The 22,415-nt window shown below is 46.3% G+C and overlaps 1 protein-coding gene across 1 annotated transcript; it reads right to left on the bottom strand.

Moving 5' to 3' along the window:
- Nucleotides 1-10,710: 10,710 nt before the first annotated feature.
- LOC146186581 (uncharacterized) lies at nucleotides 10,711-21,557 on the bottom strand. The gene is made up of 4 exons (XM_084608065.1): nucleotides 21,225-21,557; nucleotides 17,922-18,247; nucleotides 13,519-13,670; nucleotides 10,711-11,032 (listed from the first exon to the last, which is right to left on the bottom strand). The coding sequence occupies exons 1-4, from the start codon at nucleotides 21,555-21,557 to the stop codon at nucleotides 10,848-10,850; spliced, it is 996 nt and encodes a 331-aa protein (XP_084464191.1). The 3' UTR covers nucleotides 10,711-10,847.
- Between the last annotated feature and the right edge of the window lie 858 nt (nucleotides 21,558-22,415).

The raw sequence follows: 22,415 nt of genomic DNA, 5'->3' as shown, positions 1-22,415 counted from the left end.
CACGACGTTGAGTAGAAGGTGCGGTTTTATTTCGAAACGATATTTATTGCCTCAGGGCACCAGTGGGATATGTGATGAAGAATTAAGAAATGATTAAATCAATGGAAATTGTTGGCTGATGTAAACGGAGCTTTTCATTTATCTATACGTTCACACTTCATACCCAAACATTGAAAGTGCAGAAAGAACCCGAGAAGGGATTGATCACCTGTTTTTATTTTTGTTCTTGCTGTTTGATTGCAGCAGAATAATAATTTACCCGCGGTTTCACTTTACAGTTATATACCATGACGAATATTTTTGTTCGTGGTGCGCAGCTGTTGACAGGGCCGCGGATCGAGGTTACTGGAACGCAGGTGCGGTTCCCTCTATGGATATCGTGACGACTGCAAGCACTGTGCGGTTGTAGCGTGCGTCATGAACGAAAACAGGTATGCATTTTCGTGCCTATAACCTCGATCCGCGGCCCTATCAACAGCTGCGCACCACGAACAAAAATATTCGTCATGGTATTAAACTGTAAAGTGAAACTTTGGGTACATTATTATTCTGCTATAATCAAACAGCAAGAACAAAAATAAAAACAGGCGATCAATCTTTTCTCGGGTTCTTTCTGCACTTTCAAGCGTGGGGAAAGCCGGTGCGCAATGCTGTGGCACTCAACCAGAAAGCTCCCATAAGTGACGTCGTTAGAATTGTGATTTTTGACTGTTGCTACTAATGATGGAACGGTCTATCGTCTGGGTCAAGAAACTCTTGAGCAGCTTGAGCAGCCAGCGCAAGAAATGTTTGGCGCGAAACTGCAGAAAAAAGTTCCTGCTCCGCGTACACGGTATCACGGGTCTCCACAAACCGCCAGTCCGACTTTTTCAGCACCTTAAGACCTAATTTACAGATAATCATGCTTATCCAAATCTGTAATTGGAAATTCTGAACGTATTTTGGCTCTAAGGTTCCGAATAGACACCGCAGTAGACGTCCGGTTCAGATAGCCCACGAACATTTTTTTTTTCTTTCCCCTCCGATGAAATGCAGCTGGAATTTGATGCTGCGCCTTTGCGGCTTTGTTGCTTTTCTGGACCATACGTCCTTTAAAAGAAGGACAATGCTACTCGATCCTGCACAGAATATACCAGTACACGCCAAATTTTACAGTGCGGAGCACGTACTAAGGAGAGTGCTCCAACCAGCGTACGGCGCCCCGAGTAGAAGTTTATACCGTTTCCTCCGCTCAAGAGGCAATCGCCTTATTTTAACCTCTTGGCGTCAGTACGCCATTTATCCCATAAGAAAATGAATTTCAGTTACATTATTTACTCACAGCTATTATCCTCTTCTCTCATTTTCCCAGGTTCTCCCCAGCAAGCGGTGCGATTGGGTCACCTTCGCGATTGTGGCAGTCTTTCTCGCCGCCCCTGCGCTTATTTTTATTCTTGTTCGCATCTGTAGTAGTCCAAGCATCGCACGACACCGCTGAAGCCACTAAATGAATAAATCACACTCAATGGGATAAAAAAAATAAAAAAAACAAACCGGAACGCAAAAGGAGACAGCGGCCGCAACATACACAGCGTCTGCTTCTGAGCCGCCTCATTGTTAGAGCCCGTCAACTGCTAGGTGGCGCCACATGTATCAGCAAACTCCATGGGTACGCCCTCACTCGGCTCAAAAACACCAGTCTGCAGGTTGCACGTATGATAGCCAGGGTCACTACCAACAACAAGGGTATGCTCGAACAAGACACCCTGCGCCTGGTTCAAGCATTCATCATTAACAGAATTGTGTATCACCTCAAAACGGAAGATTATAAGAAAATTGACGTCATTATACGAAACGCAGTTAAAAAGGCACTAGGCCTGCCCCAAAGCACTCCCACAGAGCGCCTTTTGCAATTAGGGATGCGCAATACAGCCGAAGAACTCCTTACCGCCCAACGCGTCACCCAGATTAATCGACTAGCAGCAACCCGCACGGGCCAGACCGTTCTTATGGACCTTAGCCTGACTAGCCCGCAAGGTCTCGTACAAAAACAGGCTATACAGCCCGGGTGATCAAACTCGTTCATAGCTAATCCCCTACACCGAAATATGCATCCTCCGTTCCACCAAGGGCGTGTTACGACCGTGCATCATCCGCACTTGCGCGCTCTATTGTTCGCCTGTGGGCATGGATAAGTGCTGTGGATATGTGGTGTTGGTACAATGGCTCTAAGTGAGCCTGTTTCCAGGAATCCTGTTTTGTAAGCCTGTTTTGCTTTGTGGACACCCTGCAAATGCCAAATTGACCCTGTCAAGAGAACGTCTAGAAAAACACAAAGAAATGTCCCCCTGCGGAAAATAGCCGGAAGTGCTTTGGTTCAATTGTTCACCTTTCCCGTCGAGAAGCCTTATCGTCCAGTGAGGAATGCCTACTGTCCAAAGGAGACGACAGAGTGACACGTCCGCTGACGTGCAGGACAAGAAAGGAGCATGACGCATACGGCCATTAAATGATTTCCCGGGAATGCAGGAAAGATTTGCAATTGTCGAAAACGGACAATGCTGGGAGCGTATGCGGCGCGCACGTGCACTTGGGTTTCTGAGAAGTAAATCCACTTGCCGGAACCAGCCTATCGATTCTTGGCTGAAGAATAGAAATGTACCTCCTCGCCGTTCCCAAGCTTTTCCCGCCAACAAGTGACCAGGCTCAACGAAACAATGCCGGGCCAGTCAGTGCTTCAGACCATCAGTGCAGTGATGTGTTCGATTGGATGCCGATATCTGAGGGGCGTGCCCTGGATTTGGTTGGTCAGCATCTTCAGAGAGGGGCTGGACATAGGGGGTTTTAAGGACGCTGCAGAGCACAAAATGTCGCTCTGAGCCCTGGGTAAACGGCTCATCCAGTCGCTTCTCGCTATGAACTCTTAACACTTGCCATTTTGCTGTTGTACCCTTCTTTTTCGTGTAAATAATCATGTAAATAAGTTTTCTCAAAGTGCCATTAAACCTGCTTGTATATATTTTACCAACTTCGAAGATTCAGTCCTTCTTCAACCCCGAGTCTCTGCACGCTACCAAGTGAAGGCCGGGTCAACTTAGTCCCAGCGTCACGACAACTGGTGACCAGCGTTGGGATCTGGATCTACAAGCTACAACATCTGGTGATTCGAGGTGGATCAGAATCTACAAGCCACAACATCTGGTGATCGGAGGTGGCATCTCAAGCAACAAGCAGGAGCAACAATCGGCCAACAAGAGGGCAGCTCGGAACATCGATCGCATGTGTGGGTGAGTGCTTGGCTTTTCTTCTGATGTGGACCAGGTTCTAGAACAGGGTTAGATTTTAGAACTGGTAAAGAGAGTGTGGAAACGCCTTTAGGTTTGGTAGTTTGCACAGTTGTTTTGGAAGTAGCCGACACTCGGAGCGATCATGGACCTACAAAAGCTGCAGAAACCGGACCTGTTGCTGTTGTGTGAGGAATTAGGAATTGATACAAGTGGTTTGGCACGAAAACCCTTGATTTTAAAGGCAATCACTGATTTGGGAGCCGATGATGAGGAGCTCAGTGAAGCCTGGAACCTCATCGCCCAAAAAAAGGAGGAGCAGCTCAGACAGCAGAAAGAGCGGGAAAAAGAGGAAAAGAGGCGTGAGCGTGAACTTGAGAGGGAAAAAGAGGAAAGGGAGCGCGAACGTGAGAGGGGAAAAGAGGAAAAGAAGCTAGACATTGAGCTCCGGAAATTAGAACTAGAGTTGAGCAAGAGGTCGGGCGATTGTCCCCAGCTAGCGGTACCTCGTCTCAACAAGGAGGCAGATTTCAAGATGTCAAAGTACATGCAGCCATATGTGATATCAGGGGATATCGGTCTGTATCTGGCTAACTTTGAGCGAACCTGCGAAAAACTGTCCTTCCAGCGAGACACTTGGTCTCAGAGATTATTGACGGTTCTGCCCTGCGAGGCAGCGGAGGTTGTCGCGCGGCTAAGCAAGGAGGACGCGGACAACTACGAGAAGGTCAAAGCTTGCCTTCTGAGAAAGTATAGGCTTAGCGCCGAGGCGTTCAGACAACGTTTTCGGAACGCTACTAAGTCCAGGGACGAGAGTTACCCTGAATTCCTGTACAATTTAAGAGTTAATTTGGGCGAGTGGCTAAAGAGCACTGATTCCTACAGTGATAGGGACGCTGTAGTCGAGCGAATTCTTTTGGAGCAGTTTTATAACTGCCTCCCAGAAAAAGAAAGAAATTGGTTACAGGACCGAGGCGAAATTAAGTCGGCAACTGAAGCTGCCGAACTTATTGAGGAGTATGCTTCGCGCCGACAATTCAGCAACCCAGCAGTGGATAGGCCCCGCAATCCCAAGTTCAGTGTGAACAACCGTCAGAAAAGGCACTTTGCTAGATTTGCAAACGAAGAAAGGAAGGCTTCTTCAGGCAAACGGCCTAGAAAGGACGGCAGTGAGAAAAGTGGGGAAGTGACCAACGCGCAGAACACAAAGAACAAGCTTGGAGCTAGGAAGCCGCTCACATATGCTTTAGGTGTAATGAGCAGGGTCACATTGCCGTCAACTGTCGGAAAGAAAAGATTGCTTTCTCGTATGTCAGTGACTGCGATGAAAATATGCAGCTTTTGGAACCCTACCTGCATGACCTAGTAGTCAACGGGAAGCCCTGCAAGGTACTGCGCGATTCGGCCGCAACGATGGATGTAGTTCATCCGGCGTATGTGTCGCCTTCCGACTATACAGGACAGTGTGCATGGATCCGCCAGGTAGTGGAGGAACAGAGTGTGTGCTTGCCAATCGCGAACGTGGTCATCGAGGGCCCTTTCGGCAAGTTAACAACCGAGGCTGCCGTTTCAGGAAAGCTTCCTAAGTGCTATCCGTATTTGTTTTCCAACAAATCGGACATGCTACTGCGAAAGAGGGGCATCCTTTTCGGAGAAAGAGTTGTGCAAGCCTTAACACGTTCAAAGGCGCGAGAACTAGCTACACTGCTCATTCCAGAAAAAGCCACAGCGGAGGAAACGGCTGTTAAAACAGTGGTCGATGCGGAAGATAGCAGGTCAGAAAACTTTGAGAGCGAGGCATCTCAAATAAGTCAACTTGAAAGTGAGCTTGATGAGACGCGGAATGAGGACGTTCTCGAGAATAACCTCTTGCCGCCAGTGTCTAGTAATCTCACGAGACTTTTAAGTGGAACCCGAGAGGACTTGGCTATGGAGCAAGCCAATGATCCTAAGATACAGGAGCTTCTCAAAAGGACGGAGCAGATAGGAGAACTAAAGAAATCTCAGCTGTCCGATCTGGGCGAGATAATAACAGAGTTTGAGGCCTGCTTCGTGGACAGGCCAGGCAGGACTGATTTGACTGAGCACGATATTGAGCTGACTTCAGACGTGCCAGTGCGATCAAGGTGCTACCGATTTTCTCCAAGGCAAAGAGAAATTCTGGATAGGGAAGTAACTCGCATGCTGGAATTGGGAGTAATAAAACCCCCGGAAAGCGATTATGCTTCGCCTATGATCTTAGTAGAAGCTCCAGACCCTAGGCCTGTGGTAGACTACCGAAAGCTAAATTCTCTCACCAGGGATCAAGTGTATCCTATTCCGAATATTGAGGAGAGAGTAGAACAGGTCAGTAGAGCGGCATATGTGACTACGCTGGACCTTACTCGAGGATACTGGCAAGTACCGCTCACTGAACGCGCCAGCAGATACGCGGCTTTCGTCACTCCGACGGGCAGCTACCAGCCAACAATGATGAGTTTCGGGCTCAAAAATGCTCCATTTTGTTTTTCCCGACTCATGGATAGGGTTTTAAAGGGGTGTGAAACATTCGCGGTGCCTTATTTAGATGACATTGCGGTTTTTTCCGACTCATGGGCGGACCATATGGTACATCTAAGAGCTGTACTGAGCCTTTTGCGTCAAGCTGGACTAACCGTAAAGGCCGAGAAATGTTGCCTGGCAAGGGCGACCGTGGACTACTTGGGTCACAATGTAGGTCAAGGTTTCAGGAAACCCAGCGAGATTAAGATTTCTGCGGTAGCAGACTACCCGCGGCCGAGCACGAAGACGGAAATTCGAGCATTCCTGGGTCTGACTGGGTACTACAATCACTACATCCCTAACTATTCAGCTTTGGCTAGCCTTCTGACCGACGCTCTCCGCAGGACAGAACCGACAAATGTAGTCTGGGACGAACAAAAGGAAGCCTCCTTCGTAAACCTGAAGGCTGTGCTGATTAGCCGTCCGGTATTGCGAGCTCCAGACTATGGCCGAGAATTCACGGTCCAGTGTGATGCCAGTGATCGAGGGTTAGGTGCTGTTCTCTGCCAGAGAGATGACGACGGTAATGAGCACCCCGTGCTCTACCTGAGCAGAAAACTGAGTTCTAGAGAGAGGGCTTATTGCGCGTCAGAGAAAGAGTGCGCTTGCATTGTATGGGCCATTCAAAAATTGCAGTGCTATCTTGGAGGGGCCAAATTCCTCGTAGAGACGGACCATTGTCCCCTGGCTTGGCTGCAAACTGCGACATCGAAGAACAGTCGCCTTCTTAGGTGGAGCTTGATTTTACAGCAGTACAATTTTGAAATAAGATACAAAAAGGGGAAGTTAAATGGGAATGCGGACGCGCTTAGCCGCTCTTTCTAAGTGGTCCGAGGTGTTCCTCACCATGTATCCAAATTGATAATCAGGTTTTTTTTTTTTTTTCTCGTGCACTTGTACATGTGTGACTATGTAAAGCAGCACATTTGGTTTTCTAGGAATATGTGGGTCCTGAACGTCTTGAGAGTGGGCTTTTCTCGAACAACAATGACAGTTTTCTTTTAACCTGGTCTCTTCAGACGGGAGCCGAGTGCTTGCTTCGACATGTGGCTGAGTTTCAGACAGCTCGAGCAATTTGGCCTACGACAATCAAGACAACGCGACAAGCAACAGCGAGCTTCAAGCGTTCATGTGCAGGCCATTAAGTCGTCTCTTCATGCAGCAGCTGCGACTGCTGCCCTCCGAGACTCTTCTGGCGGGGGAGGAGGCTGTTACGACCGTGCATCATCCGCACTTGCGCGCTCTATTGTTCGCCTGTGGGCATGGATAAGTGCTGTGGATATGTGGTGTTGGTACAATGGCTCTAAGTGAGCCTGTTTCCAGGAATCCTGTTTTGTAAGCCTGTTTTGCTTTGTGGACACCCTGCAAATGCCAAATTGACCCTGTCAAGAGAACGTCTAGAAAAACACAAAGAAATGTCCCCCTGCGGGAAATAGCCGGAAGTGCTTTGGTTCAATTGTTCACCCTTCCCGTCGAGAAGCCTTATCGTCCAGTGAGGAATGCCTACTGTCCAAAGGAGACGACAGAGTGACACGTCCGCTGACGTGCAGGACAAGAAAGGAGCATGACGCATACGGCCATTAAATGATTTCCCGGGAATGCAGGAAAGATTTGCAATTGTCGAAAACGGACAATGCTGGGAGCGTATGCGGCGCGCACGTGCACTTGGGTTTCTGAGAAGTAAATCCACTTGCCGGAACCAGCCTATCGATTCTTGGCTGAAGAATAGAAATGTACCTCCTCGCCGTTCCCAAGCTTTTCCCGCCAACAAGTGACCAGGCTCAACGAAACAATGCCGGGCCAGTCAGTGCTTCAGGCCATCAGTGCAGTGATGTGTTCGATTGGATGCCGATATCTGAGGGGCGTGCCCTGGATTTGGTTGATCAGCATCTTCAGAGAGGGGCTGGACATAGGGGGTTTTAAGGACGCTGCAGAGCACAAAATGTCGCTCTGAGCCCTGGGTAAACGGCTCATCCAGTCGCTTCTCGCTATGAACTCTTAACACTTGCCATTTTGCTGTTGTACCCTTCTTTTTCGTGTAAATAATCATGTAAATAAGTTTTCTCAAAGTGCCATTAAACCTGCTTGTATATATTTTACCAACTTCGAAGATTCAGTCCTTCTTCAACCCCGAGTCTCTGCACGCTACCAAGTGAAGGCCGGGTCAACTTAGTCCCAGCGTCACGACAGGCGCCGGAAGGCGCGGGCCAAATGCATATCCAGGAAAAGTACGGGACAGACACTGAATCCTACTACGTAGACGCAGAAAAGTCAGAAGCGGGGCACACGGTAGTGGTTGTGATTCACCAACAACAACTGGTTGCTGCCCTCACTGTCTGCGATGACAATATAGAAATGGTGGAGGAGGGGACCATTGCTTTAGTCGCCACGCATTCCACCTGCGCCTATATAATAACAGACTCTATGGCTGCCTACCGCAACTGCATCAAAGGACGAATATGTCCCGAGGCTGCCAGAATATTGAAAAATCGTGGACACCCCGAACAAGACAAATGCCTTGTCTGGACACCGGGACATCAAGGCGTGGAAGGGAACGAGTGCACCCATGCCGCTGCCCGAGCTCTGCTAAGGCGGGACTCGACCCCTCAATCTCCTATCCCGGCCCTCTGGCGACGTACGCGGAGAGATTACATCACTGCAGACTCTCTCGCAGAGGCCGGGATTCGATCCCGCGTCCTTGGGAACAGTAGTCGAGCACCGTAACCGCTGTGCCACCCCGGCGAGGCAGTACGGGAAGCTGAGGAACGCCTGAAGAAATTGGACAGTAACAGATGGGCAGCAAAAGTATTTAAATAATCATCATCATCATCACCATCAGCCTGACTATACCAACTGCAGGGCGAAGGACTCTCCCATATTTCTCCAATCAAACCGGTTCTGTGCTAGCTGCATCCACTTGACCCCTGCGAACGTCTTAACCTCATCCGCCCACCTAACTTTCTGCCACCCCTTGCTACGCTTTCCTTCCCTTGGAATCCAGCTTGTTACCCTAAGTATTTAAATACCTGTACATAAAAAGCGTTGACTCACAATGGAGGAAAAGAACTAGGAAACTAACCAGTAAGTATGCTGGTGACAAGGACGAATAAATAAAGAGCGTTAAGCAACAGGTGAAAAACACAGAAGGTAAAAATTGGATAAATTAGATGGAAAAGAAACAATGTGTGGAATTATACCGAAAATGGAAAAGGCAGATCGGGAAGGGTGCTTTCCTTGGTAACTCAAGAGGCAGTGCCCTACTTTTTGAAGCTAGATCAGTGTGCCTTAGAACGCGCAGCTACAAAAAGAACTTTAACAATGAAGATGACGCATGTGCAGTATGTGGTAACTCAACTGAAACAATTGACCATATTATACTCGAATGTAATGGTATCCATCCGGAAGTCGATGCAGGCGCTGTCACTCTTCCTGAAGCTCTGGGGTTTAGAGATATCAGTGGCCGGGTGAATAAACCTGAGGTGGAAGCTAGCAAAAAACAACTGGAAGATTGGTGGCTTAAAAGCAGAAAAGTGACAATGTTAATAATGTAGAAACAAAAATTTAGTAAATAGAATGATGGTATAGTTAACCAATCTAAAACAATAATTAAGATATAGGGAGGAAAATGAGCATGATAGCAACTGCTTCCACCCCGTTTTAAAGGGGACGCTCCTATATTCCATCCATCCATCCACCCAGGAGCGCGCTAGCAGCCTGCGGGCGAGGGTAAAAAAAAAGTCTGGTCTAGAGAATCCTAAGATTGGTCAACCAAGATTGTGACGCCATCACACCGAGGGCCAATCAGGGCCCATCGTCAAATTCGAAAGAGTCTTTTAGCCCAACCAAAAAATTTAGGGGTCCTACCGTACCAGACGGTGGTTTGATTAGCTCAGGATATGGGAATCCACCTCAAAAATTTGATGGTCGACCTCAAAATATCAAGTTTTCTAAATAAAAACATTGCTCAATGATTTTCAACGACATTTTTAAGTGCTCCCAATAAATTTCTTTAATGCCTCCAGGCGTGAGGCAACGGCTCATCAAGAATGAACACCGGCACTCGAGGGGCATAATCCGCAGCGCGGCTGAGCGACTGGATGAACATTCGTTTTTACGGCGTCAGGTCAGCGTGGTGATGGAGTGCAGGGCTCTACGCTTATCATCATATCAGCCTTATCAGATAATTTTATGCGCGGCTTTCTTGGCAAAGATAAGACACCTGAAACTCTTGCGATGAGGGTGGCAGCTTCCGCACCGGTGTGAGACATGGGGCGCCCGCTAGGCGACCACTCTCAGCCGTATTATTAGTCTGTATCGTTCTCCCCTTTAATTTTCTGTGTTTGTAGCCGAGTTCGAGCCATGCCCTGGAAGTAGTTCGCATATCGGTTGCGAATCCGCCTATTCCGTCTCCTGCTCGTTTCACAACCCCTTCTTCTGGCACCTGAAGCCACGAATCTCCATCGCACAATTATATGTGACCCAGGAGAAGATTAGCCAGTGGATGCCTGATACGCAAAAAACAAAAAAATTTCGCTAGCGGAAAGGAAGAATGCATTTACATGAAGCAGAAGCCGAATCTTAATGAACGTGCAATCCACGAAAGCAGTTAAAGCGGCGTGGTAACCAAGCGAGCTAGTTGGTGTGATTCGGACCTGATGAGACCAGCGATAACAAACGGGTTGCCCAATGCTGCCCTGGCTGTGCACTTCATCTTTTGTTTGTTGCTGGTCTCATCCCTTTTAAAGCGCACTATAGCAAATAGGCATGCGCACCCGGTCTCTTGTTGCGCGCTGCCGCCCACATGGGCACACTGAATTCCATGCGCCATTTGTTTTAACTGGGCTCACTACGCAACGAGGGTGCAACTCGTGTAAGAGCCGGTTTCACACAACTCATGGGAGCCTTTTTGTTTTTTATTTCGCTTGGATCGCCGTAGCCAGATATAGGTGGCCGATTTTGTCGCGTAGCTCGTCCTAGCGTATGCTGCTTCATAGTGACCGAGTCGCCTGGGGAGGTTTCTCTGCAACCACTGATCTTCCCTCTTTATGGAACAGTGACGGCGACCTTGTGGAAGGATGCAGTGGCATTGGGACAGCCTAGTTCACGGTCGGTGATCCAGTTCAGGTGGTGGCCTCGGAGCGACTCCGGTGTGAAGCAGCGGTTGTGGCGCCAGTTCTTTATGTGGCCGCGCAGGAACCGAAGCTTGCAGTCACAGTGCAGAGGGTTACCTGCGATGAAAGATACAGAGAGGGCAAATAATTGTTTTCAAGCAACCAGATAAACACCCAGAAGATACTGCACAAGGAGCATCGGGATCGAGATGACTACGATAAGATGAAAGGAGTTCTAACGCTGGGGGGTCGACACCTTAAACACCCCAATAACGAAGGGAGAAAGGAAGATGGGGTTATTCGGGCAGGCAATAAAAATGAATGCATCCGCATCTACTCAATCAGTTCGCATCGAGCGGTGCCGTATGAGAAATGACCGTACGCTTATTTGGTGAGCTAAGCGACGAATGGACTTAACGCGGCTCAAAACATCCGCTTATATTCTTAGTGAGAAAGCACTCCTATCCTGGCATGATGATATCACCGACTTCCGTCTTCCGCCCGCCTAGCCGTCCCTTGACATGACAACAACAAAGCTTAGCTTCGATGTACTGTACATGATTACTGTGACTTGTAATGAATAACCGTGACTATACCATGAGTGCCAGCCCCAAGGTCAAGGTCAAAACTCTTCAGGTCTAATTAGCACTATAATTAGCAGGTCTATATAAGCCCGTGTCACGATACATATTTGCACAATTACACCACCTTACGCCTAATTGAGCCTGTTAGGCTTAGTTAAGCGTAATAGGTCTAGCTAAGCCCAAAGTTATGTAAGGTCACATTACAGTAGTATGTTGCTGTATGAACACCTTAACTATACATCATCCACCCTAAGCGTAATTAAGCTTTATTAGGCTCTGAGCTTAAATGCCTAATTATGTCTTATCGGCGCGAAAGGCTTCTAGTTTTCGCACCTAAAACATACACTTAACGTCATTTTTTTTTTATGTCACTACCACAATTAACTACTGGCTGCATCATGCGTTCACTAGTCTCACCTTTATTCAGCTGGTTCTAACGAGCCTTCGTGGCCTTCGCAGCACGTCACAAGTTTGTTCTAAATTGACACAATGTGCGATGCCTTGTTTAACTACTCAAACTGATTGCAAACCCCATGACACGATTTTCTTGATTGGGCTCAATAACCAGTGAACAACGTTCGTGCCGCGCTTCAACGTCAAATCTGTTGTTCCCGCCAGAATTAATTTTAGCTGAATGATCCGATTAAAACATATTTATGAGATAAATATGTCTTTGAACTAGAGAGCCTTCTGCTGTTGGCAAGATGTCTATCTTTGCCGGCTTATTAGTTGTCTTTCCTGTCAAAATAATGCAGCTCACCCTTTGGCTGGGTGTTTTGTAAATAGTTTGCATATATAACGATTCCAGTGTATAACTTCGTGTTAATATCATGTATATAAAGAGATCCCTTATGACCTGTGGCTATAAACATTCAAACAATCCTTCTAGGCCTGTGGTCTGCATACCCGGCAGTCACGCAAATGTTTAGGGCGTGGGCTCGATTCCCGCTGTATCCAAATTTAACACTCCTCTTTTTAGTCCAGTTACCTTGCTTTCTATACAGAAAGCTTCCTCAGTATTCGTCAGTTATACAAATATTTTGGCATTATTTCTGACCGATTACATAACGTGGGCGACCGAGAAGCCTTTTCGAATTCGACCCCGGTTGCCTAGTAGTCTCCGGGGTGATCACTTCACAGTCCTGCTTGACCGATCTGAGGTTTTCGGAACTCCATTGTTTGCAACAAGGCCGGCGACAACATCAGGGCCCGTATTCCGAGTTTGCGTCGTTATCGAAGTGTCACTATCTCACGTGACCTCGAGTCATCTGATTGGTGGAAACGTCGGAACCGGGTGTTGCCACTACGGAACCGGAAGAGGTGTCAACATTATGTTCCGGCGTTTCCACCAATCAGATGACTCGAGGTCACGTGAGATAGCGACACTTTGACAACGACGCAAACTCTGAATACGGGCCCAGGTTTCTTTATGAGGCATATAACGAGTTACTGCCGACAGTGTGACAAGATGACGTCAACGGCTACGCCACGATGCTCAGAATCGTGCCCAAGGCATCAAAAATTTATAAGTGTCACAGCACCTTGTGATTAGAATTAGTTGTCGCTTTGTTTTCCTGTCACGAGGCACTAAATACTGCCCGAGGTAATTTGAGACGCAAATACGTAGTGCTTCCTCTATGACTCAAGCTCAATTAACGACTAATTTGCATGTGCGCGTTATGCGATATCACAAGGTTTCTGTAAGTGTCTAATATATTTCCTTTCGCCTCAACTTAACCGCCCGCTTTACCCTTTTGATTATTGCTTTATAAGTTTAAATTATGTGAAATTAAATAGTTAATTACACTGTCAGTTAAATTTTTTCGTTATTGGCCCATTTCACTCCGCCTACGATACAGTAGTGATGGCTGTAGTGTGCATACATTTTGAGGCTCCGTCTTTACCGACTGTTTGCCTGTTACGAAGCCAATCGCTGTTTGCACTGAAGTTTTTCGTGCCAAAACGCTATTAAGTTTGTAGGGATAAAGCTGAATTTTAAAAGCCTTTGTTGATGCGTACCTGCAATTATTAGGTCATACAATGGCTGCTTGAAGATTGGAGCGATGCTCTCTTCCTCGAAACTCCGGATCAAGTTTTCACCAAGGTCGATAGCAATTAACTTGGGTATGTCTTCACAGAGGTCCTTCGGAACGCTGGTCAGGGTGTTGTTGCTGAAAAGGGAGAAGTTGGTATAGGTCCGGTTCATTCTTTCGAGGCCCTTGAAACTGAACCGCTAATCTCCAGTATTTCTTTTACTCACATGCCCTTACCTGAAAGCTTTATGAGTCTTAAATGACGACCTACATATACGTAAATTCAATCATATCCAGCATATTCAAGGTGGCAAAAAGATGGGTATTGGAGATGTATTGCTAAGTACTGGTTGTTGTGAAAAAGATCTCGGGATGATTGGAGGAACGATTGTTGTCGCTCTGTGCGAAGCTAGGGCATTCTTTCACTATTTATTTTTTTGTCTAATTTAATAAGAACAATCATCCTCCTTTCATCCTAGGTGAACGTGCCTGGTTTAATTTTAAAGTCACACGGATAGGAGAACCGGACAAAAGATCCCCACTGCAACACTGTTTTCACCACCGACATGTTAGGTTTACGGTGAAGCCAACTTTTAGCAAGCTTGCTCCACATCATTGCAGATATGACAAGCACAAAACACCACCTTTCCCGACTTGAGATAAAAAAAAGAGCTTGGAGATACATACCTTTGTACTAACACTGGTGGGGTGAAGGAGGTAAGGGCAGGCAATAATACCAGCAATAGGGCGATAATAAAAAAAAATCCAATATGGTATTGACATTGACACGGATTAGGCAGAGCTTGTCATGATTAGAGGGTGAAATAAGCTTATCGCAGGAATGTTGTCTCACCATTTACGCGCATGGTTAGGAAATATACACGAACAAATGCAACAGCTGTTTAAAATATTACGGCATTATGTAATCCAGAACTAGCTCCGGAACACTCTTTGGCTTGCCGACACTGACAGCATCAGTGAAAATATTTGTTTATAATGTAAGCTGGGCGACCGAGCTTTATTGGCACTGCCAACAATGACATCGAAGAACGGCCGCAGAACGTTGATGATTATGATTCACAAATGAGGATGAAGTTCACGTGAAACGGAGGGTGATGACGAGTAATCGCAGATGCGGATGAAGTTCACGATAAGTGCTTACAATAAACCTATTTCGCGGCTTCAAAGACTGGCGTTAATAAGAAAATCTGCGGCTCCTTCGCTTTATTTTCCAATATTTGGCGTGTTTTCTAGAAAAATAATAACAATAAAGTGAGGATGGGGATTTATTTCTAAAAGCTTGGAAACTCGGGTAGGCGTAACACCTGCCCGAGATCTGCGAGGCCAGCCAGGCGCGAGCACCAGGCGACGACCATGCGGCTCGAGCGTAAGCCCGTCTTCTTCTTTACAAAATAGTAATTACGTTACAATTACGATACTCGGTAATACGAAATTAGAGCTCAGCTCTTGGGGTGTTTTGGTTTTGCCATATGCTGAAGTAAATAATTTGAGAGAGATATGCATAGACGTTCAGCTAGAGGCTATTCTTCATTTCCCTACGCATAATCGTCCTTCGACTGACCCTCCTTTAAATAATGTTGTGCAAACTGCGAAGAACAGCTAATCTGAGAAATGGGAGTAATTATTTTTAATGCGAAGGCATTTCTTGTCTCTTGAGTGGCATTGGCAGGAATTGTGGGACAGAGCGTGCTCGAACGAACTACGCATAGAAAAAAGGGTATTGAAGCAACTGGGTGTCGAATCCGCGCTGGAATGAACAGATCAGCATCCCTGGCCCAGGCAAGGGAGCACCATATTATCACTCTGTGAAGTGAACATCGCCGTGTTCATAAAGTTCCATTTGCGCCACCCCTTCATTTAATCTTCGTAAATACACCATACATGTACGTCACCTGGGCTAGTGCGGGCGAGGTCCGCGAGCGTAGTGTCGGGCGAATCCAGCAGGCGGCGGGACGGAACTCGCAATGGCTTCGCATTTCAGCACGTAGGAAGACTTAAGTGTGCCCCTGGAATTTTCCAGCTACTGGATCAACGCCTGGTTGTGCCGAAGTCTATCGTGAGTTACGTGAGGTCGTCCCAGCAGGGGAAGGAGTCGCCGGGCCTCATCGACCTCGCCTCGTGCGGCGAGTGCATATGTGGGCGCGCTTATTTTTCACTATTTCACTACTTTACGCATACAATTTATATTACCCCTATTTCACATTACGCAACAGCCGGTAAGAACTGAACACGACCGTAGTCGCCTGGCGCCGACGTACCTTCCTCCTCCACTTTCCGCCTTGCATTTCCGTCTTTTACGCTTTCGTCATTCATCTCCTCACACTCCAACCGCATACACCACCTTCACTTTTCATTCTCTCCCTCTCTTTGAGCCATTCTTCCTACGTTCTCACCATAAACTTAGCTGTTTACTCACCCTTCTGCTCCTTCTCGTAGCGTCACCCTGTGATTGCACATTACTCTGCACTCGGCGTAGCTTCCTCTTTCTACGGTAGCCACTCTCCGGGTTCTTTCCGTGCAGGCGGTTGCGCATTCATTCACTCTTGCCGTACCCTCCAGCCACCCATCACCACTCCCCTTCTTTTTATATCTCTCTTTCTTAACGTGGGGTGGGAATTTCCAACTCCTCACTTTGCGACCTGCTAGCCTTGACAGGTGGCAGGTGGCGCTCCGTTCTGCCACTAACTGCCAAGGCTGGCTGGTGGAGAGCCGCGCTATAAATCTATGGGCGTAACTCAAGGCGCGGAAATTCGAACAATAACCCAAATAACCCACTAAGGCACAGTCTACTCCAATGAGAAACACGTAACTTGATTTGCTGGGTTAGGATTAGCAATCTTAGAAACGCTGAGATTGCACCTCAGGATTAATCATTTTGGTGTGCCTAAAGAAAAAAAAAAAAAACGAGCTAAAAATCAATTCGCAGTCGTCTACTTGCGGCGTATCTTGAGGCTGGCGGCTGATACCTACCTCGGGTGTGAGGCGAAAAACCCAGTAATTTGTAACCGGCTTCGCGAAGCGACGTTCGCCATGCACACGCGGCGACTTGCGTTGACCTTGAAGCAATATGCAATACATAGTTTCATTAATTTTGTCGCGTTCTATTGAAACTGCTGCGAGTCCCTTATAGTTCATTTTTAACCATTAAGAGTCATACATGAAAGATCTAAGCCGTCCGTCCATTTCATGCACTTCACTTCTTTAGGTTGGCGTTGAGAGTATAGCGAATGTTTTCGAACCACTAAGGTTCGAAAACCACGTCGCTGGAACAAAAACGTGAAGATATCGTTTTACGAGACATTGTTCCCGGACACAAGCTGCGAGGTAAAGACACGAGAGGTAGCGGATGAAAATTAGCGCTCAAGTGGCCGCGCCTTTGCTCTGGTTTTGCAAACGCGACATATACTATATTGAAACTATGAACCATCTAACCAATCCTCAGGTTCTCTTTAATGGTATTCTCCTTTTCCTCAGTTATTTTATTTACAAAGAAGGGCATCAGACCGTCTGGGTAATAAAAATTCTAAATAGAAGTAGTTTGAGCAATTCCTATAAGTAAGTATAGTACCACTAATTAAACTACTACACTTCGCCAAGTGATCGTCTCTACTAAATGTCAAAGTCAGACCAAATTCTGATTCAATAATTGTTGATGTGACTTTAGATTGTTCAAGTATGCGTCGAAGACAATCCATTCATAACATGGTGTTAAGATTGAAATAAGGCCGAGCTCGGAATCTCATTTATATTCTCAATTTTGGTCTCAGGCTTCCATTGCTGACACACTGCTCGCAAGTCTAACTATAGTTGTTGACTACACCTTATTACGTACCAGCCGCGAGTTTTAGTTGTAACCCAGGCTAAATTTGAAAAAGACGTGCGGTTTGGGGTTTGCTAAATGACATCAAACAAATCAGCTCATGAACATTTTTGCGTACACTCTGAGTGACGAAGCAGACTTTCTAAAATATTCCGCAACGGTTGACGTCAGTCAAGCAAACCGAAGAGCCGTTTGACGTAGGTCAACTTAGCTTCATAGATATTTATAATTATTCCAAAATTGTATCGAAATGTAAGATGTTCCTCTTTGGTAGCCGATTTCTTCCACTGAGCGCGATCGGTGGTCTATAAATTTGTTGCACATTTACTTCAAGTAATTTATCTCTATTACCTATATATATATATATATATATATATATATATATATATATATATATATATATATATATATATATATATATATATATATATATATATATATATATATATATATATATATATATATATATATATATATATATATCTACTGGCTCTCGCTCGTGATCGACTGGGCAAAACGCATAATGCTGATCGCAATGACGTACTCACTGGAACATGAGGCGCCATAGGTTCGGCGCTGGTCTTGGCAGCATGGACCTCTTGAGAGACTTCAAGGTTGTATCGACCACCGCGACCACCTCGAGGTTGGTGAGCGGAGCGAGCCAGTCGTCGTCAACGTAATCGACATGCGACGAGGTGACGCCTATGACTCGTAGACTCTTGGGAAGCATGTGAAAATCTCTGGTCAGGTTGACTGAGCTCATGTCCGATATCGCCAGCACACGCAGCATGTGCAGCTCCTTTAGCACGGCCCAGGACTCGGGAAGGGTGGTGTCATCGCTGAAGGTGAGCTCGGTGAGCGTGTCCTCGAAGCCCTGCGCATGCGTATGTATAAAAAATTACGTGGCTACACTTAAGTACGAGCGGAAATGATGAAAGCCACTTTACAAGACTATTTTCACAAACTGCATCATTATTGTTATTCCTAGTATCATCTCTTTCGCTACTATCATCATTATCAACTAAATGTACCGTCACTGTCACCGCTACTACCATCATTATCATTAACTGCAGCGTCATTATCATTACTAATACCGTTATTGACATTGCCACTGACTGCATCATGATTGTCATCGCTACTGTCATCCTCACGCTACACAAGGATCGGTTTCTCGCGAACCCCGCATGGAGTAACAAAAAAAAAAAGCCCAGTGTGGAGTAGTGGTTTGCGCGCTCGGCTGGGTGTTAGAGGGATAGTGGTTCGATTCCTGGTCGAGAGAGATTTTTTCTTTAGTGTCAGTTCGTGTGAACATTACCTAAAAACACCTCCTGCGATCATTTCCGCAGCCAATGAGCCAGGAAAGGCGTTCTCCTTAATAAAGTGGAAACGCAGGTATGACCGCCACGTAACGTTATTAGATAGAACATTGCCACCACGTTAAAATCTGGGAGAAGTACGCTGGAGCAAATGGGACACAAATACAAGTACAAATACAAATACCTTCATTGAGCAGCATCAAGGATGTTAGGGGTACATCCAAAAAGCCGTAGTCTGGCTTGGCAAAGGGATGCACAGCAGAACGCGGGCGTAACAAGAGGAGAAACATAATGCCAACAAAATAATTATACATAGCTAAGCATTAAAGAAGAAAAAACCTTTAGCAAGAAAAACACGTAAGATATGACTGTGAAAAATACTAAAGTATAAATAAATACAGAAGAAATCATTGAAGAAAGTGTAGAGCAAGTAAAAACCACAAAAACTACTTCAAATCTCATTACGTGAGTTAAGATAGCTTGGGATTATCACACATTTAGGGACATTCTTTCCACCCTTGCCCTGCTCCTCTCTCTCTCTCTTCTTTTTCGTCAGAAACAAAGCTACATTTAAACCCACGCCAGTGGTGATCGCGCTGCCCAAAACGAAGACAGCTCCCCTTGTCGAAACGTTGGCTCGGCTTGCGAACTGAGACTCCCCGTCAACCCTTGTTCGTTTCTCTTGCATGCTGTGGCTCCTTTAGAGTTATGTAGATGCGAACATTGACTCGAATAGAAGTCGAACGTCCTCTGCTCAGCGCTATGATCAAAGCATGCCATATAACTCGTGTGCTGATGGTTATACGTAGATCCAGCGGGCGATGCCATGGTCTTAAACAGCTTTCCGCACTCTATATGGAGTAGAAAGGCTGAAAGCATGATTACTCTGAATTTTTGAGCGGCAGCTCCACTACGCATGTTTCGCCAAGGTCGTCGGCCGTGGTAATATGACCTCAGGTGCGCCGCGATGAGCCAGCGGCCCTCCCATGCTGCTGGGACCTCCCCCTTCAAAACGCCCTCAACACCTTCGTGTCGTCTAGACTCGGCTTTGGTGTCCTCGGGGTTCGCACACGGCTATGGAGGAATAAACTACAACAAACCACGTTTGACCATGCACAATCGAGCTTTCGCTCTGTAAACCAGACTCAGCTGGGTTGAACCCCAACCATTTCCCCTCCTATTTGCGTGTCTCGTTTAACAATTGCCAATGAGCGCAGGCGAAGGCGAGATGTTATCAATGTCGACGTTGTCGTTCAGCTACATTTGCCTAAACAAATAAACTCTTCTCTTCCATTCATTCCTTTCTCTGCCGGCTCCGGCCAGACATAAACATAACATAGAGATGGATAAGGGATATAATGCAGGGCAAGACGGTGAAGAAATTGTGGCTTTCAAATACATATTAAAAAAAAGAAGAAGAATGGAAAGCTTTATGTTTTTGCCTGTAATGTCGCCGGGAGAAACGGAGAAAAAGAGCAAATGCAATAACCAAAATTGCGAAACTTTTGCCTTTCATGTGGTGAAGACTTTGTTTTCCTGTACTGAGCGCGACCACTTCAGACCTTCTTGCAAGGATCACGTAAGCAGAGATCGTGCAACCTCGGTCAGCTGGCCCTATGCTCTGCAATAGAACCCTGTAGTGGACCTCTTACAAACCATCTGAAGACAAAAAAGTTTTAGCGAGATGAGAAAGAGGGTCCTCCTCCTCAGACAGGAGTTTAGGGCCTCACAGGTGCCACACAAGCTCCCCGTTACGCCGTAACTAATCGAACCATATATAGCCAGAATACTTACGACCGAATGAGCGCGACGCAATACGGGAAGGACTGCCGCACTAGCACACACTCAACCATCACTACTTCAATCTGGGTGAAATCCTTGATTTTTTTGTTTCACCGTTTATCAAAAAAAAAAAAACAGAGTATTCTGTTCTGTTTGATTTCGTTGTAAAAATAAAAAGTATGCTTGCTCGGTGAATACGAACTTAGAGTTCAGCTCGTATTGGATAGCATGCTCGTAGTAAGAGTCGGGATTGAAGCCAATTTCTACGGTTGTCCAAGCCGCCATGGTTTACTGTCTAGGAAATTATTTACACACTTGTAACTGTGAAATGACGTCGTGGATTTTCCGTTAGTAGTTTCCATGAGCTGCTTAGAGAGCTCAGGTAGGCCTGGTGAAAACTGCAAATACCCACTCGCCCGTGTCACTGTGTAGTCAGCTGATCCTCTACCTTCTGGTGCAATCAGGAACGCAAATAGAATAATGATCAGGCTTTTGGAGCTGGAACACAAGTTAGAAAACCGCAGGTGGTCGAAATTTACCGGAGCTCTCCACTACGGCGTCCCGCATGGCATATGTCGCCGTGAAACTTTTTTACTGATCAAACCAAACCAAACCAAACCAGAATTGAGTGTATGAAAACCTGGCGTTTATAAGCCTTATAATTTTCTTCAGCACTAAAAAAAAAAAAAAAAAAAAAGAAAAAAAGAAAAAAGAAACAGACAAAATGTTACAGCCTCCTCGCTCGTATACTACCTCGAAAGGATGCTGCTCAGCCAGTGTGAAGGTGTCCACCGTGACGTTGCTCAGCTCTAGCACGGACACGTCGAGGTGCGCGAAGGCGCTCGAGGGCAGGTGCTCGAGCCGGCTGTCCTTGAGCGTCAGCCGGATGGGTGCGCCGGCGCGCAGCAGCTGGATCTCCTCTTCCAGCTCAGAGGCATTGCTGAAGCCGAGGCACGTGTAGTCGTGGTCGGTGAAGTGGCGCGGGTAGCGGCATGTGGGCAGCGCCACGGCACACGCCACCACCCATGCCACTAGAAGCAGCGATGGTGTCTGCCTCAAGAGGCACGCAGCACTTCCCTTGGTCATCTGCGTTGTTCCGCTGTCGATCGCGCCTCGGAGAGCAAGAGTTTCCGGACGTTGAAAACTGCAGAATCTTGCAACCTCTGAGACAAGTGCGGACCCGGCAGTCGAGTGTCCCAGCACCCGAACGGTGTTTTTAAACGGGTTGGCGGTGCTGGACTTTACTACTCTTCAAAAGTGTTAAGATAAGTTGCTGTGGAGTGTTTGTGAGGCTTCGAGGTGGCTTTCAGTGGAAAAGTTGGCCTGAGATTACTTTCCTCGCTAACCTTTAGGTTTTGAAAGCTTTCGCTTCGTCATTACTTGGTTCTTCGACGGGGCGTGTAATTATGCTTATTCACTTGCTCAGCAACAGAGAGCCACAACGTCTAAGAAAGTACCTATTGCATTGCGCATTTGTTTAGTTTTATAATTGCAATGTCGATGCACTGAAAAATACATTTACCTTATGACAAAATATATAGACAGAAACATTTCAAAAGTTTCATTGTACATGAAGTACATTGAAACTTCTGACGGAATATAATACGATCCTTATTACTGCTTGCAGCAACGAAGAGGACTGGACTGCGCGGAAACCAAACGTCTTGATGAAAGACAATTTTTCTAGAAATACACTTTCAGTAAAATGGGCCATTTCTTTTTTGGCCAATAACTTTCGACTCATTCATTATTTCGTTCATTGAGAAATGGGCGCCTGTGGAGCCGGAAGTTTTACAAATTGTTTTCGAAAACTAGGTGACACCTCAACGAGTGTTCATGGTTGAAACTACACAAAAATAGTACTGTGCTAGAAGTTATCGGTTCATCGATGTTCATACACTAATCTTACGAATAAAAAAAAAACAAAAAAAGCCGTGTGTATAT

This window comes from Amblyomma maculatum, chromosome 6, assembly GCF_055883805.1.
Source record: "Amblyomma maculatum isolate TAMU_Amacu chromosome 6, ASM5588380v1, whole genome shotgun sequence".
Lineage (NCBI taxonomy): Eukaryota > Metazoa > Arthropoda > Arachnida > Ixodida > Ixodidae > Amblyomma > Amblyomma maculatum.
This window is presented reverse-complemented; position numbering and strand designations above follow the sequence as displayed.